Source organism: Alligator mississippiensis, chromosome 10, assembly GCF_030867095.1.
Source record: "Alligator mississippiensis isolate rAllMis1 chromosome 10, rAllMis1, whole genome shotgun sequence".
In the NCBI taxonomy this organism is placed as follows: domain Eukaryota; kingdom Metazoa; phylum Chordata; order Crocodylia; family Alligatoridae; genus Alligator; species Alligator mississippiensis.
Genome location: NC_081833.1, coordinates 57,359,488 through 57,375,304, shown reverse-complemented (window position 1 = coordinate 57,375,304; position 15,817 = coordinate 57,359,488). Strand labels below are relative to the sequence as shown.

The window sequence follows — 15,817 nt, the reverse complement described above, 5'->3', positions numbered from 1 at the left end:
ATTTTTATTCTCATCTACGGCTTGCAAGGAAGATCCAGGAAGGCAAGACGGTTGGGTCATTTTGGCATACTAGGGAAGGGCAGGAACTACAGCATGCATATCACAGACAGTTCTGGCTTCACTGTCAATTTAGAAATTGAATCTAAGATGTTTCAGTGGGACCAACCTTCACACAAAAGGGTGTAAAATCCATTCATAGATGAAGTCCTGTTAACTGCATCATATCTGCATACATGGGAGGAAAACTTATCTCCCAGGGGCAAAAAGATCAATTAAAACCAGAGTTAATCTCTGAGGCAATAATTAGGAAAAACCTGTGAGTGACAAATTATATTTACATTATGGAATTTTGATTTAATGACTGCACTCTTCTTGGCTTTGGGAGATTCATTTTAAGGACTGCTTATTTTTACAGTTGTACTTTGTTTGTGTAGCCCATACACCCTCCTTGTGGGTGGGAGGCATCAGAAATACAATCATTGCTGTTTGTAATTATGACCAGGAACTCGAGGGATGGAAAAAAACAGGACTCAAAGTTCTTTTATTACATGAAAAACCAGAAACATCTGTTTTTGGTCATGAGGTTTCTTGGCCCATTCTCCACTGTGTCCCCACCGGAAAATACCATTTCAATTAGCATAGACGGCTGCAACGGATTGCAAGAGACTTGGGAAAACTTAGTCAGACAAAAGAATGGAATAAACAGAAAGGAAGCAGCAGACTTGGCTTTTTTGTGCTAATATTCACTTTTGGGTAGTAAATAAACAGCCAGAATAACAAGCACATGAAGAGTTGTTGCTGAACTTGTGCTAGACTGGACATGAAAGCATCTGAGTCGCTATTTGCCTGAGATATTTTGTTTTGATTTAAAACAGCACACTTTTAATCACTTCTGCATGTTTTTTCTTATTGGCCATTTCTTTATTCACTCAACTGAATAGTACAAACTGGCTAGATGTTGGCAGTTTACAAAGAAGGAAAATATAAAAATGAGACAAATTACTAGTTAAAAAAAACCACCCCCAAACCAACCTGATAACATTTGGTGTGCGATGCAGTATTTAGATTGGATTACATTAAGGAAAACTGATTATGATGTTACACGTAATGCTCAACTTACACTCTGCCTCCAGAGTCAGAATATAAAGCACACAAGATATGCCAAATAGGCAGTAGCTGATCTTTGGTTGTATGATTATCTGCTGCAATACAACTGTGGTTGTCCAATTTTCAGTGTGTTTTACTTGCACGTGATAGTATGATAGAATGCTAGAATAAGCAGCTTCTCACTTGAGATGACTTTTTGAATATCAATATTCAAATCTAGTCGAACATATAACCTTCAGCTCCTACTGTTCAAACACTTAAGCATGCTTAACTCTGAAACGAATGGAAATGCTTGGGATTGAAATTAAGCACTTTAAGGCCTGTCTGCAGGATTGGGGCCTTACTCTGACGGTCAGTGGGAGAACCTCACAGGACCATATTGTCCTGGTCACACACCCATCCCACTTCCTCTCAGCACAGCAATCCTATGCTACAACATCACCCAGCTGGCTGGAGCTCTTCAATCCCCATGCCACTAATATTGAAATCTGGTTGAGTCATTAGCTCTGGAGAGAGGCGATCTGCATGGGTGGGGTGATCCTGCTGAGTTGAGCCAGTGTCTTACTGAAGCCTCTTTCTTACCTCACTCCATTACATAAGCCTTTACCCTCTCGTTACCCATAATTGTTGCTCTCTGGGGTGGGAGAGCTGAGTTCCTCAATGCTGTGCTAATGTAGCTCACATTAAGTCAGCAGGATCTATGCTAGGGCTACATAAACCCCCACTTTCCTGAAGTTAAAGGCCATGTGTGAAAGTCAAACCCAGGTTTCTTACTGGTATTGCACCAGTCTAACTGAAAGCCACCAAGCCAGGACTCCATACATGACATACACTATATATGTATGTTATATATTGATTCACATGGGTTTAGTGATCGTGAAAAATGCCAGCCCTGGAAACTGAAGTTCCCCATTCTCCATAGACAAGGTGCTGGCCTCCCTAACCACCACGAAAGGGCCCATCCAAGGGAGTAGTGTATTTGAGACCATAACACTGCTTGGGTCTCGTATCTCTTGCTAATAACAGATCTCAAAGCATGTAAGAGGTCAATATACATAGACTTTATACAGAGGAAAACCAAGGCACAGGAAGGTAAAATGAGTTGCCCAGGGTCCATTGGTAGACCAGTGGCAGCCAGTGCTCCATACTCTAGGCAATGCTGCCTCACTGCTGTCTGCCCTGCTACTGTAATAAGCACAATATCAGGTCTTTTAATTGTCTGAAAAAAGAAAATAGCATAAATAGGGGCCAAAATTTCACTCTCCCATGCATGCTCCCTGCTAAAATACTGAGAGCTCTGTATATGCACCAAAGGCTAAAAACTAACAGTGAAACAGTTAATTATGGAATGACGACCAAGATACTACTGAGGTATAAAACTCTGCATCTGCTGGCCACTGGTCCACCTTGTCGTCGTCAGATTTGTCACTGTCTTCGCCGCTGGAAGCTTCGTACCTTGGCTTGGCAGAGTGGATTTGCTCTGGCTGCCTCTGGTCACCTCCTTCCCTCTTCTCTTCTGCCATCAGCTGCCTGTAGCACAGGCTGCAGACCCGCAGGGGCTTGGGGGAGAGCCGTGGCATCAGGAACTTCTGCTTGGAGCAATCCCCGCACACGACAAAGCCGCATTTCCGACAGTGGTGCCGGCGAGTGAGGGTAGAGAACTTGGTCTGTGTGCAGCGCATGCAAATATCGGTCGCTTTGTCAGGGATCCAGGGGGCAGCATGCTCAGTAGAGGGCTGCCGCCCGGTCTTTGTCAGCAGGTGCCGGATGCACTCCTCCAGGTGACTGATCCATTCCTTCCTTTCTGTGAGGGAGGCAGCAGAAACCACAAAGGACTTCTTTGAAGTCTTAATCATCCATCGGTTCTTCATCTGTAAGGTGTCTGGCAGTGTCTCCAAGGTGACGTCTTCGAGGGGTATGATGTGCTGGGAGTTGTACTTCCTTTTGTTGATCACTATGCTTCCATACACAAGGATATCATTGAAAAGGAAGAATATTCGAGGCTTGGGCTTCTTCCGGCATTCCTTGGTCAAAATTCCCTCCCCGAGAAGGACCCTTCCTGGCACAGCTAAGGGCTGTCCCGATGCCCCAAAGCAGTTTTCCACAGTAGCAATGCGTTGGCTGTTAATCTCCGTGTTTGCCAGATGATCCACCATCTTGGCCTACACTGAAGCAGGGAGGGAAAATACAATTATAAAGTTGTGTTCAGCAAATATAGCTGCATCAAGAATAGGTTCCTAATTGATCACCACATTTAAACAGAGGTAAGTAGTTCTCCAGACTAGTTTCAGTAGAAGCAATACCTAACCATGACTTTCCTTTTCTTTTGAAGAAAACTCTACGGAAGGAAACACTGAACCTCTCGTGCCCTGTAACAAATTGGCATAGTTGGAGTTGTGTAATTTAAATGATTCAACCCCTGCCCCCCTTGCCTTTCCCTTGTGGATTCAGTTGTATACTGGACATAAACGTGCTGTGTAGCACTATCACTTATTCCTACTGGGATCATTATCTTGTACTGGGATCACTATATGGGTAAAACCAAACTGACATATGTACGACTGCAACAAAGTGTGCGGTGAACTTAGACTAACATTATGTAATGCTCTTTAAAAGACAACTGTGCTTCTGAAATGTATTTGACTGACAGGCATCAAAACTAAAATGCTTTGGCCAGGCGGCCCATTCCCAAAGCATCCTGCCCGTCCCCTGTCCCTCTTCCCTGCTCTGGAAGGTGTCACATTCACAGGTGCATCTCTACTGATTTTTAGCCTGTTCCTGACAACTGGAGCAAGGAGGCTACTACTGCAAGCATTTTTCTCACTGCATCTACACTCACCCTTGTGGATGATGATGCAAGAGTGGCTGAACTCCCTGCTATTATTAGACTGAAAGCCTTGCTAGTGTAGTGACCAATGTGGTGGAAAGTCAGCGCAGCCTGTGGGTTCACTCAGTCCTTGGCCTTTGGGCCGAGACGGCTCACAGGCACTGTCTTTCTTTGGGAATTTGGAATAAAGTCCATTTAAATCAGGGACACTACTGGAATAGCCATCAGGTCCCTGCAGAGACCAAAGCTGTTGTGGCCAGCATTCAGCCAGCATCCCGAGGAGGTGAAGTGCATGTTCACTCATGTTCTGAGCCCTCATCTTCCCCTGTGATGCAGCTCTCTGTGGATGGAGACCAAAAACCTCAAAATAAACAAGCCCACACAGCTCAACAGCTGCATTCATTACACCAACCATCTCTCCTGCTCTATCAGTACAAGACACATCGTTCTGAAAATGTTATAATCAGTATTAAAGAGAAGTAGAGCGCAGCACATTCATTCCTCCCTCCACCTCCACAGTACTAACCCCCTGCTCATCACTCCTTTCAATGTATAAAGGTAGGTCTGATAGGAAAGTAGCTCTTTAATGTCCCCCATCTGGGCCACTTCCTTGCTCTGGTTCTGTGTCTAGGGCATAACGTCCATGAGAAACATAGCCACTTCCTTTCAGAGCAAGGTAGCTCAGAGTTCATCCTGTGCACACAAGCCCGAGTCTGTTAGCAGTTCAGGCAATGGCCAATAGGAAACTCCTTGTTACATTAAAGAACTGGTTCTCAGAAGCTCTAAATATCCCATGGCCTTCGACTACTTGGCTTCAGTGGCTCTGGACAAACAGTACAGAGGACCCTGCATTCAGGTAATACCTTTTGCCTCTGTGTGCTTTAAGAGAAACCACAACCACATCCAGAGCACTTGTCTGATGCTGCTGTGTGCTGGTCAAATGGTTTAGACAAGAAGCAGCCTGTTTAAAATTACTGGGCATGAAGAGAATGGCTGAATGCAATCATTTATCTAAGAACGGGGCAAGGAGACTGTGATGAGCCAACAGTGTGCCCTCGTGAAGAAGGCTAACAGCGTACTGGGCTGTATTAGTAGGAGTGCTGCCAGCAGATGTAGGGAAGAGATTATTCCCCTCCATTTGGCACTGGGGAGGCCACATTTGGAGTACTGTGTCCAGTGTTGGGCCCCCCACTACAGAAAGGATGTGGACACATTGGAGAGAGTCCAGCAGAGGGCAGTGAAAATGGTTAGGGGACTGGGGCACGTTACTTATGACACGAGGCCAAGGGAACTGGGCTTATTTAGCCTGCAGAAGAGAAGACTGAGGGGGGATTTAATAGCAGCCTTCAACAACCTAAAGGGAGGTTCAAAAGAGAATGGAGCTAGAGTCTAGACTATTTTCAGTGGTGGCTGATGACAGAACAAGGAGCAATGGCCTCAGGTTGCAGCAAGGGAAACTTAGGTTAGATATTAGGAAAAACTTTCTCATGAGAAGGGTAGTGAAGCACTGGAACAGGTTGCCCAGAGAGATGGTGGACTCTCCGTCCTTGGAGGTTTTTAGGACCCGGCTAGACAAAGCCTTGGCTGGGATGATCTAGCTGGCAATGGTCCTGCTTTGAGCAGGGGGTTGGACTAGATGACCTCCTGAGGTCCCTTCCAACCCTCATAGTCTATGCTTCTATGACTGAGTTGAATTCCTGGTAGAGTTTGCATGGCGCTCAGGGTCAAGCTTTCAGAAAAGTCCTGCTCCCATTTCAGAACCTAAAGGAAGCAGCCATGTTTTCCAAAATGCTCAGGAAATGCTCCTGTCCCTTTGGAAGCATCTGTTCACTCCTTATTCATCATGAGAAGACCACACTGGTTACCTTTTGAGAGTTACTAGGATCCTGTATGTGGTAAGGCGAAGGCAAGCTACAGGAGGCACGAGAGAACAACCATGCGACTTCCCCTGAAGCAGGAGACGGTCCTAGGGACTTAGTTGTGTCAGGATGGATTTTTTCAGAGGAATGAGACACCACAGCATGTTTAATGCATTCAGACAGTGTTAAGAACCTCTGTTCATCAATGTGCAGTATAGTTTATAACCAACTACAGTGCAAACTTCTACAACACATTAATGGGGTGAAGGAAACTGGCTGAGATTTTTATTCCCTCTCTCTCATTAAAGGAATTGGCAAGGAATTTATTTGGACTTGGAAAACTTCCCTGAAAGATAAACTATAGCAGACCATGCCTTTTGCTCTCCAAAGTACAAACTCAGGTCCCTGCGCAAACAACTGAATAGAAGAATAACGGCCTCTCGTTAAGAATGCAGATAAAATTCTCCCCGGGCTCTCCCCCAGATCACTGCTGGAGTCAACGTTTCCAAGTGGCTGTCACAAGTAGCTTTAGAACAGGATTCAGAGTAGCCTCTAAAAGCTAAGGGAGTCATTAGGTATGTGGGGGTCTTCATTAATGCGCCACAGACCTTTCGCTCCAAACAAGACCATTCTGAATGCTGCCGTAGGGGATTAACTGCATCCCCTTTGTGTTGGGGAGAGTTAAGAAGCTGTGTCATTGCTTAGCTTGTCAGATGGAATGAGAGGGTAGCCTAAGTGGGTTTTGCTACAGGCACTGAGATGTCAGGATTTAACTTCTGTGCAAACATTTTTTTTTCTTCCTCTCTGACTGATTGAGGAATAGGACAATAAATAGACTAGAGAACAATCATACAGGGAAGGCCTGACATGGCCCTGGGTTAAATGCACATATGTTTTTATAGTGCTGGCGTCTTGCCAAGGTTAGGGATTGTCCTGTTTGAGCTTAATAGGAACAGGAGCTTAGGACAGGAGAGAGAGATGAGAGGGACAAGGCATGATAGAAAATCAAAGGAAAACAGGAGGGGATGAAACCAGGGTGGAGCCATGTGTAGGAATATGGGATCCAGCACAGTACCGCAGATAAATTTGGGGATTATCAGTGCAGAATTGGGTAGGTTCATGATCCTGCTTTTAGCCATTTCTCTTCCAGGTTGTATTCCCACCTGAAAAACGGGTTAAATAAGCCTCACATCTGTCAGGAAGGGTCTGAGATTCATGCCAAGTGAGTGTTTTGAGACTGATTCAGTAAATATGTAGCAGCTAATAAAGGTGAAGCCGGGTTCAAACACAATGCCCTGGCATCCCGCCCCCTCCCCTTCCCCTCCCCCTCCACTCCCCCCTACACACACGCACACGCGCGCTGGAAGGATGGTTATTTTCTTTGGAGGCATTTCTCTGTGACTGTGGAGTCTCCACTTTTCCTACTACTGTATTTTGTAGTTTGTAGACTAACCCTCTGTATTTCAGAAGCATGACTAGACTTCTAAGTGTGCGGAGGGGCACAGGTGAGTATAAACTAGACCAGGGGCCTGCAACGTTTTTGACCAGAGTGCCAAGAACACCTGCAACCTCGACTTGTAAGACGTTGGTGTGCCAGGGGCAGATGGGGGGGATCTGTGAGGGGCCCGAGCCCTGTCGTGGCAGCGCAACCCTGGCCTCTTCCCCACCGTCCGCCCGGAGGCGCATGTGCCAAGCAAAATGCCTTCATGTGCCACCCTCTGGTAGCCATGCCAGGGGTTGCCTACCCCTGAATAAGACAGAGAACTGACACTACAGATGGAGGATTTCTACGCCAAGACCCCCAGTAAAATTTTGAAAGCATCCAGAGTCTCTTTCTCCAAAGTAATTAAGGAATTTAGGGGCGCATCTATCCATGCAATTATGACACAATAAACTCGGACACACATTGTGCCAGAATGTATTGCTCCCAGGCACTGCATTTACACATGTGCCTGTGACTGCAGCGTGTTGAGCTGGATCGGAGCAGTCTCAGTTGGCAGGGGCCCAGAGCATCAGCTTGCCAGCCCAGGACTGCTCCAACCCAGCATAACGTGCTGCGGAGGGGCTGGCTGGGCAAGAGACTGCTGCAACATGGGGCTAGCTAGCAGGCAGCCCCACACTGAAGCGCCCTCATGTCCCAGCGAGCTCTGTCAGTGTCTACACATGTGTTGCTGCGCAGTAAAGAACACCACAGCAGGATATTACTTGTATTTACAAGTACTAACTTACAGGGGAGCTAATTAGCTTACTGTGGCCTAATAGTGCTGTACATGCAGACACTATAAGACTTTACTGCCAGGCTAATTAGGCAGCTCTGCAGTAAACCTCTCTTGCAGACACGCCCCAAGTGTGGCTGAAAGTCCAACCAGATTTTTGTCCTTTGAACATTTTAACCATCATGCTTTGTTTGGCTCTTATGCAGTAAAGAAAATGTGGGAATGCTGTTGCATGGACTAAAGGGAAAAATCAGATTGCACACAAGCATCTTTTTCAATTCCAAAATGAGAGAGAAACAAAGGAACTGCCTGTAGCATGTCCTGCTCTGATCTGGCTTTCTATTCCTGTGCAGAATGATCGTGTACTAAGACAGTGAGCGCCCCAACCTGCTGTCTGAAATCAGAACTTTGGCTCAAGGAAAGAGAAAAATGTATCATGACACTCCCTTTGGGAGTACTGCCAGTGCTGGGGTAGGAGGAAGAAGAGTTTCGTTAGATTTCCCTGGTACTCCATGATCTCTGCGGTGGGTAGCTGCACCTACGGTAACGTTTGTCTTATTCAGTTTGAAGTCACGTGCCCCTCTTTAAGTTGGTCACACTGCCATGTGATCGTGTTATAGATAATAAAAATGCCACTGTATGTCACTATAATCGCACTGCACTCTTTCCAACAACCTTGGGATATCATGGAGTAGTTTTTAATACCTTTCCCTCCTTTTATAGTTCCCCTCTCTATCCTTCTGCCTCTCCATTCCTTCCTCTTATATAACCTCTAGAAATTTGCTGGGTACCCCAGTTTGAAAGATGAATCTCTAATCAAACAGGTCAGAAAGACAACAAATTTATTCTCTCCTTATTCCCTAAGGAGTAAAAGGCTCAGTGAAGGGAGTGTAACCACATCATAAACTTCTTGGATGAACCATAAATTACACTTGGTTTATGGATGATGCGTAGGTTGCTTAGGAACAAAACCAATTTTACTCTGGTAACGTGATTAATTTAAAACGCTATTTAGTCTTCTGTATGGATGGAAGGTGTTGCATGAGTTTAGAGATTTTCTTACTGCTAAACAAAGCAGGCTTCTGGGAATTAACATTCCCCGCCCCACCACTGCAGTGAGAACCTGTACATTAGAAATTACAAAGCAATAAGTAAATTAAAAAATATATAAAAACATAAATTCTGATCCATCCAATTAATTGGGGGGGAATATTATTTTAATTCTGTTTTATACCAAAGTGTGTTTCAGAGAATTTGTAGAAGTTAGTAAATAAATATATGACACTATCTGCCTCCTAAGATTGATCAGTGAACTGCAGAGCATGTGCACACACAAACACAGGGAGAGTCCAACTACATAGTGGGGCTACCTGTCCTTTGGGAACCGGTTTCGGAACACTTCAAATACTCCAAGCAGCCATTAAGGGTAAAAATGTTCTCCCTACAGATCTAGACCTTAAACAACCTGCAGAACTGATGGGAAAAGTAGAAAGGAGTATATTCACAGAGAGGAAGTAAAAGAAAGAGGCACAACAAAAGCAAGATGAGTACAGTAAGTGTAGCTGAAGAGTAGTTTAATTTCCCTAGACCATGATAAATGGCTCTTCTATTGTAGTATTCAGTTAGCTCCAGTTCAGCATTATGCAGTTAACATATTTCATGAATAGTGATGACATTTACTGAAGAACTGCAGTATTTAATCAACTGTATTTTAAATATTAAAGAGATGGTTCCTTGGCATATGTCAATTAAGCTTAGTGTGCAACTGTTCCTTTAAAGTGCTGTGGAATAAGTCCTAGGGGAACATTTCCTTGGATGCTGCAGCTCACATACTTTTTCATGTGGGCTTGTTGGCTTGGGGTATGTTTTCCCAGCTGGGGTACCCCGAAAGTTAGATCTAGAAAGGAGACTCACAACGCTGAGTGTGGGAGCACCTAATTTGTGGTAGCCAACCCACTGCATGTTAGATGTCCCAGCTCTCTTGAGCGGGTCTTGCTGGCAGAAAGGCAGAGGAAGGTGTAGTCTGTAAATCCCCACTGGGTTTAAGTATGAAAGAGCAGCTGAGCATTAAGCGAAGGCTGCTCCCAGGCATGCTTTTGTTTCCGCTTGGTACTAAACAACTGCCCTTGTATGGTACTAAGTCCCGGGCTGCTAAAGGTGCATGTTCTTTAAGAGAATTATATGCATGTAACTGCCTGTGCAAAAGTGAATGTGTGATTGTAGGCACAAATTAGCTGCTCATAAAAACCACACAGAACAAAATGCAGTTGTGTGAGCAAATACAATTTGCACATGTAATTCCAGGGATGGTGCAGGCAAATTAGGTGCACAGCTAGTTTTGAAAGAAAAAAAGCGCTGCAATGAAACAGTTTCCTGACTGTCACACCAAAGCCTCTCACAAGAGATGTGCTGAGTTCTGATGCCGATTTCCTGAGTTTAGAGACTTTGTTCTCCTAATATTTGTGTTCTGAAGTGCACAGAGTTTACCACATAAAACGCACTCGACACGAGTGCTATTCCTTAGATGGCAAAAAGCTTCGAGATAGGCAATTCATACTGAAACGCACTTGGGTATGGAGAGATTCACCTTCTTCTTTGCATACACGTGGCTGATGGTAACCAAGGCTCTTAAAGTGCATCACAAATACTAGACTTCTGCAAAATGGGCAGATTGTTGCTTATGTGCATTTGAAAAGGGTGAGAACTGCCGCCATCAAATGACACGGGAGTTACAGAAGTTGTGCTGCAACTGTTCAGCGGGCTTAGCATAACAGAGCAAGGGGAGGGAGGCCGCCCCCACCAAGACCTTCCAGTCTAGATAAGACAGGTGGAGTGGAGGTGGAAAGCCCAGAACAAGCGGAGTTTGCTCCTGGCTGCAGACGGCTCACCTTGCCTCCCGGGCCTGTGGTCCGGGGCTGGTGTTTAGAATCCAGCACCCTCCCGCCCTGACGCCTCACCACTTGACGGCTTGTGGCGAAGGCCAGACGTCCAAACCCGCGGCTCAGCTCAGGCCGCTCTAACAGAGCTCAAGCGACAGGACGGCGCGAACCGGGGAGGCCTCCCGAGCTCGCGCTCGCTCGCAGGCCGGGCGCACTGACCTCCACCCACTGCCTTGTGCGTCCCGCGGCTGCAGGAACCCGGCGCTGGCTGCCGCTTGTGCCCCGCGTTCGGGGGAGCCCGCCGGCAACTGAGAGCCGCCTCGTGCAAGGAAGGACCCGACCCTTGGCGCTGGCCCGCGGCAGGCGCAGCAGCTTTACCTGGTGCTCGTCCCCGGATCCTCTCTTCGGCCGCTCCCCGCCCGGGGCTCCGAGACGGCCCGGGGCTGCAGCCGCCGCCGCCGCCCCGCGCTGGAACTCAGACGCCGCAACATTCCATTCTCTCCCCCGGAGAAGGCGGGGGGGGCCGCGGCTCAGCCAATCAGCGCGTCCCGGCCCGAGCAGGACCGTCCGGTTCTGGAACGCTGAGACTCAGCATTCCATACTAGCCACGCCCCTCTCGGCACGTTGACCAATCAGGGAGCGGGAGTAGGAGTAGGAGCCTAGGACGGAGTTGAGTGAAGTGGGACAGGACCGGGGCTGCGGGCAGGGAGCCGCCCTGAGCAGGGGCAGACTGTGGCCCGAGGGCGGGGAGGTTGTGGGGGTCTAGTGGCCGCTCTCTTCGCCCGCCCCGCGAGGAGAGGCCCTGGCCCCTGCCCTTCAGTCTCGTCCCCAGCCCGGGCAGCGGGTGGCCCCTTGTAACCCCTGCTCGGCCCGGGGCCGCCACACGTGCAGCCCAGAGGCAGTGTTTCTTAAATATGAAATTATCGTATTGCAAGTTCACAATGATCGTATTTGCTGAACAACTATATGCAAATAAGTATGCAAGCCTTCTCCTTTACTTCATATTGCTCACTCTAGTCTAGCTCACTCTGTCCAGTGAGTGAGTGAAAACTGGGTTAGTAAAGTGGAAGCATTTCTTTATGTTGAGGCAAGCAAGCATAAGGAAGTGCTGATAGCAAGCCCCAAAGTCAGTTAAAACTCCCAGAGTATGACTTGGGTTTTAAAGATGTTGCATCAATTAGCTGCCTCAAAAATTATATGTTTTGAGCACTTATACTATTATTGATTGTATATCGTACAGTTATTATACAGGTATGGTAATTACCATACACCTGGCATCACTGCCCAGAGGGCTTCCAAGGAGGGCTTGTGGCTGTGTGTGTGGCTGATGGACCCAGTAGAGCCCCTAGGTGTGGGCTGGGCCTGGGGAAGCATCAACTCATTTTGTTGCAAGGCTGTTCCAGATATTCCTGCCATTAAACTAGGAAGTGGTCAGAGCCAGAGAACTGCAAGTTTGCTTCTTCTGCACCTGAAGACAGCAGTTTGCATTGTACTCCTGGGTGCCTTGGTGGGGAGAGGCCCTGACTGCTCATAGAGCACTCTGTTAAGGTCTTAGGCTTGTTGGCAACGCTTCCTGGCTACGTGGTTAGGAGGGACAGACACTTAACACGTGGCCCAGAACAGATTTCAAGTATTGCTTTTAATAAACCTTAAGATCAGTTTTATTGCCCTCCAACCCCACCCCCAAAGGGATCATGCCACATAATTTAACTTCTCGGTGCGCTTCTGCAATGGAATGACATCATGGCTGCAGTTTTTAAAATACTCCACCTGAAAGAGGCTGTGAAGCTTTTGTAGAAACTTCTTAGAAGGTTGCGATGCATGATGCGTTGTGGCCAGTACTGCTGTGACTGGTGGAGATGTTTTCATGGACTGGAAGAGCACAGGGATTTGCCACTGTAAATGAATTCATAGTTTCTTGTAATCTTGCCTTACGTTCACTTAGGTTTTTCATGGCATTTGTCAGGTGAGAACCCCAACATCAAGGCCATTCTTTTGTTTGCAACTGATCTATCCCAGAAGTGTCTTTGTTAAAGAAGTTAAATTTGATTGACTGCTTTTGTGCATTGTGGCTGTCTGGCATATAACATCTGCAATATAGTATGCATTGTATATAGAAGTCCTTCAGTCCTTGATCTGAGTGCAGTAGCCATTGTGGACAATGCAGTGAATCCAATAGGAAAAATGAAGGTCATACTTTTGTAATCTGGTGATGTGTAATCTTGTGATGTTCATAGATGTTCACTGGTGGTCATACATGATGCATGCCCCATCAGTTCAGAACATACTTTGGAACCCTTTCTGAACCCTGAAAGCCTACTGGATGTCCAGATCAGAGCTTGGAGGATGTTCCTCTTGTCATAGAGCCATATAAAGTGAGCAAAATGGTATAACTATCAGAGTCACAGTGCTTTGGCATAAGCTGAAAAGAATATTAGAAACTACTGAAAAGCACAACCAAGAAAAAAAGAACACATTCTCATGTATATTCAATTTACACCCTTCTTAAGGGTATATCTTGCAGCTATAGCTCTGCATCTAGAAGGTTTGTATAGCATCTTCTTCAGAACTGTCAGTGATACCATTTGATGAGGATTTGCTTATAATCAGTGTGAACTACTCTTTGTCAATGAAGGTTTGGGTAAAAATTCCGAACAGAGGCCACAAAAGCTGGGTACCTTGTTTTGACACATACACTTTGATTTTTAGAGTGCTTACAATTCTGTCTGAAATCCCTGATGTTCAGCAGTGGATGTTCTGATATCCAGGCTCTTTAACCAGTCAAGCACACTAAAATAGAGGTACCTAAAATTTATTGGCAATGTCAGAAAATGTAGATTTTCATACAGTTCTCCATAGGGTCCTCAGGGATTGTAGGAGCCTACTCTGTTCTATAATTGAGAGACTTGCTCACGCTCACTATCCATAATATTGTTTCATTTTTAATGAGAACTGATAGATCTGTCAAGATATTAATAATGTTTCTTTTCCAGGTTTTCACTATCTCTAGTAACAAAAAAGACAGTAGCTCAGTTTACGTTTTAGCTCAGTTTGTATATTTGAGAGCTAAAACATTTGCCCAATCATAGGAACTTGCAAAGATTGGTTTTGTCCAAGGGTGTTTTTTTGATGCTTCATACTCCACTGCTGCTTCTGAATTTTGTAAGTGGATTAATCACGCATATAGATTAAACCCATTTCTGTGGTGTTAGTAAGGGTTAGTAGACTGGGTCTCTAAAGTGCAGATGTAGTTTTTAAAAGGTGGGAATTACAGAGGGAAGAAGGCTTGGCTTATAGTAGCCGAGAACAGGTTGTTGTGTTGAGTGGACATTTTCATCTTGATTCTGTAGTTTTATTGCAACACTCTTTTTCCTGTGCTGTTGGTGAGACATGCTAAGGATAGAGATCAAATACAGAGGAACACTGAATAAAACAGAATTCTTTAAGCTACGGCTGGTAGGCAACTAATTTTTTTTTTTATTTGCCTCACTCATGTGTTATAGGAATGAGTGTAAATGCATTGTTTAATGATGAACTCATATAACAAGATCTTAAACTGATTTAAAACAGTCCTACAAAATTGGAAAGGTCTCCTTGCATTCAAATTTAATACTTAGTTTAATGCAGTTTGCTGTTGAGAAAATCTAACGTTTGGGTTGGCTGAACATGGTAACAGGATTATAGTTCTCTCCATCCTCAGTTCAAAGTAGAACAGGTCAGCCAACTGCTGTACAAATTTAAAGGAGACCCCTTTCTCTAAAAAGTGTGTGCCATCACTTGTCTTTTAACTAGTCAGTTGAGAACTGGCCTTTTCATCTTGGTTTGAGAATTCAGCGGAAAAATAATCTTACAGTTAAGGAAATGATCCTAGTGGCCACCTGACATATGGGTTATTGAACTGATGGGGGTTTCTTTTCTCTTCGGGTTTCAAAAGTTCAGTCAGGAAACCCTCAGCTTGAAGTACCAGGTTTTTAAAGTCACTTTATCTGATTGTATTTGCCTCTGCTTAATCTATTGCCTGTGGCATCTTCTTCAAAAACAGTAGTTTTTCAGTAGCTGAAATCTTCAGCCTAAGTGGGATACAGTAATTTCAAAGCAAGAGAAGGAAATATGCAGCTGTTCAGGCTGAGTCAGCCAAAGGTAAGCTCTGCAGGGGAGAAAATGGGTCTTTATTATCTTCTGTTGGCAAAGTTACTAGAGCAGCCAGCAGGAAAAGGATGAGACTGTAATGTTAGCAAAAACATCTGGTAAGTTTTGAGCAAGGTGTGCGTTCCTTGTGGCTGTAAAAAGCCAGATATTTTATAAAACTGTTGTGAACAAACTGAGTGCAAATGTTCAGTTAATATGCTTAAAACTTTAGAGATGCTGTGGTTGTAAGATCTCTAATAGACAGTATATGTACTGGATTAAGTAAATATATCATTAGAGGGTATATTATATTCCTGTCTATACTTGAAGGTAGAATGTGATATAAACTTTATTAGCATGAGTTACCCATGTTTGATAAACCAGCATGTAAATTATACAGATTATTCCTAAAAAGGGTCAGTAAAAGTCTTTATACCACACCACCCTGACCTGCTATTGGACTCAAAAGAAAGACTCATGTTGAGAACTGGCTCAGCTTTTAGAATTTGCACTTCTGTCATTTACTTGTCTCATTGCAGTGCCTAAAAGTAGTTATTGTTTCCCCCTATGGTAAAAGGTGAAGTGCCTTTGACATTAAGTGAACTTGCAGGAAAAGTAATAAAGCCTATAAATATATAAAACACTTGCAAACTGGTTTGAGGTATCTTTTCTGGACTAAAAAGTGGCTATTTCTATGAGATCCTTAATAGGTATTGTTCTTATACCACCCACATCCAGTAAACCAGGATGAGGTGGGCTTCTTGCTAGAAGTTCCAGGTACATTTGGCCCAGTTAATATGA

At 45.0% G+C, this 15,817-nt stretch overlaps 1 protein-coding gene across 2 annotated transcripts; it reads right to left on the bottom strand.

Moving 5' to 3' along the window:
• Nucleotides 1-514: 514 nt before the first annotated feature.
• On the bottom strand, nt 515-11,448 carry PLEKHF1 (pleckstrin homology and FYVE domain containing 1). 2 transcript variants are annotated; one of them, XM_006269838.4, is made up of 2 exons: nt 11,267-11,448; nt 515-3,274 (listed from the first exon to the last, which is right to left on the bottom strand). In XM_006269838.4, exon 2 carries the CDS (start codon nt 3,261-3,263, stop codon nt 2,445-2,447), a length of 819 nt encoding a protein of 272 aa, XP_006269900.1. In that variant the 5' UTR covers nt 3,264-3,274; nt 11,267-11,448; the 3' UTR covers nt 515-2,444. The 2 variants fall into 2 exon arrangements, with proteins under 2 accessions (XP_006269900.1, XP_019348508.1); XM_019492963.2 differs by lacking the exon at nt 11,267-11,448 and adding an exon at nt 11,108-11,244.
• Between the last annotated feature and the right edge of the window lie 4,369 nt (nt 11,449-15,817).

Coding starts and splice junctions, on each gene's coding strand:
- PLEKHF1 (XM_006269838.4), bottom strand. CDS start 3,263: ATGGTGGATCATCTGGCAAACACGGAGATTAACAGCCAACGCATTGCT.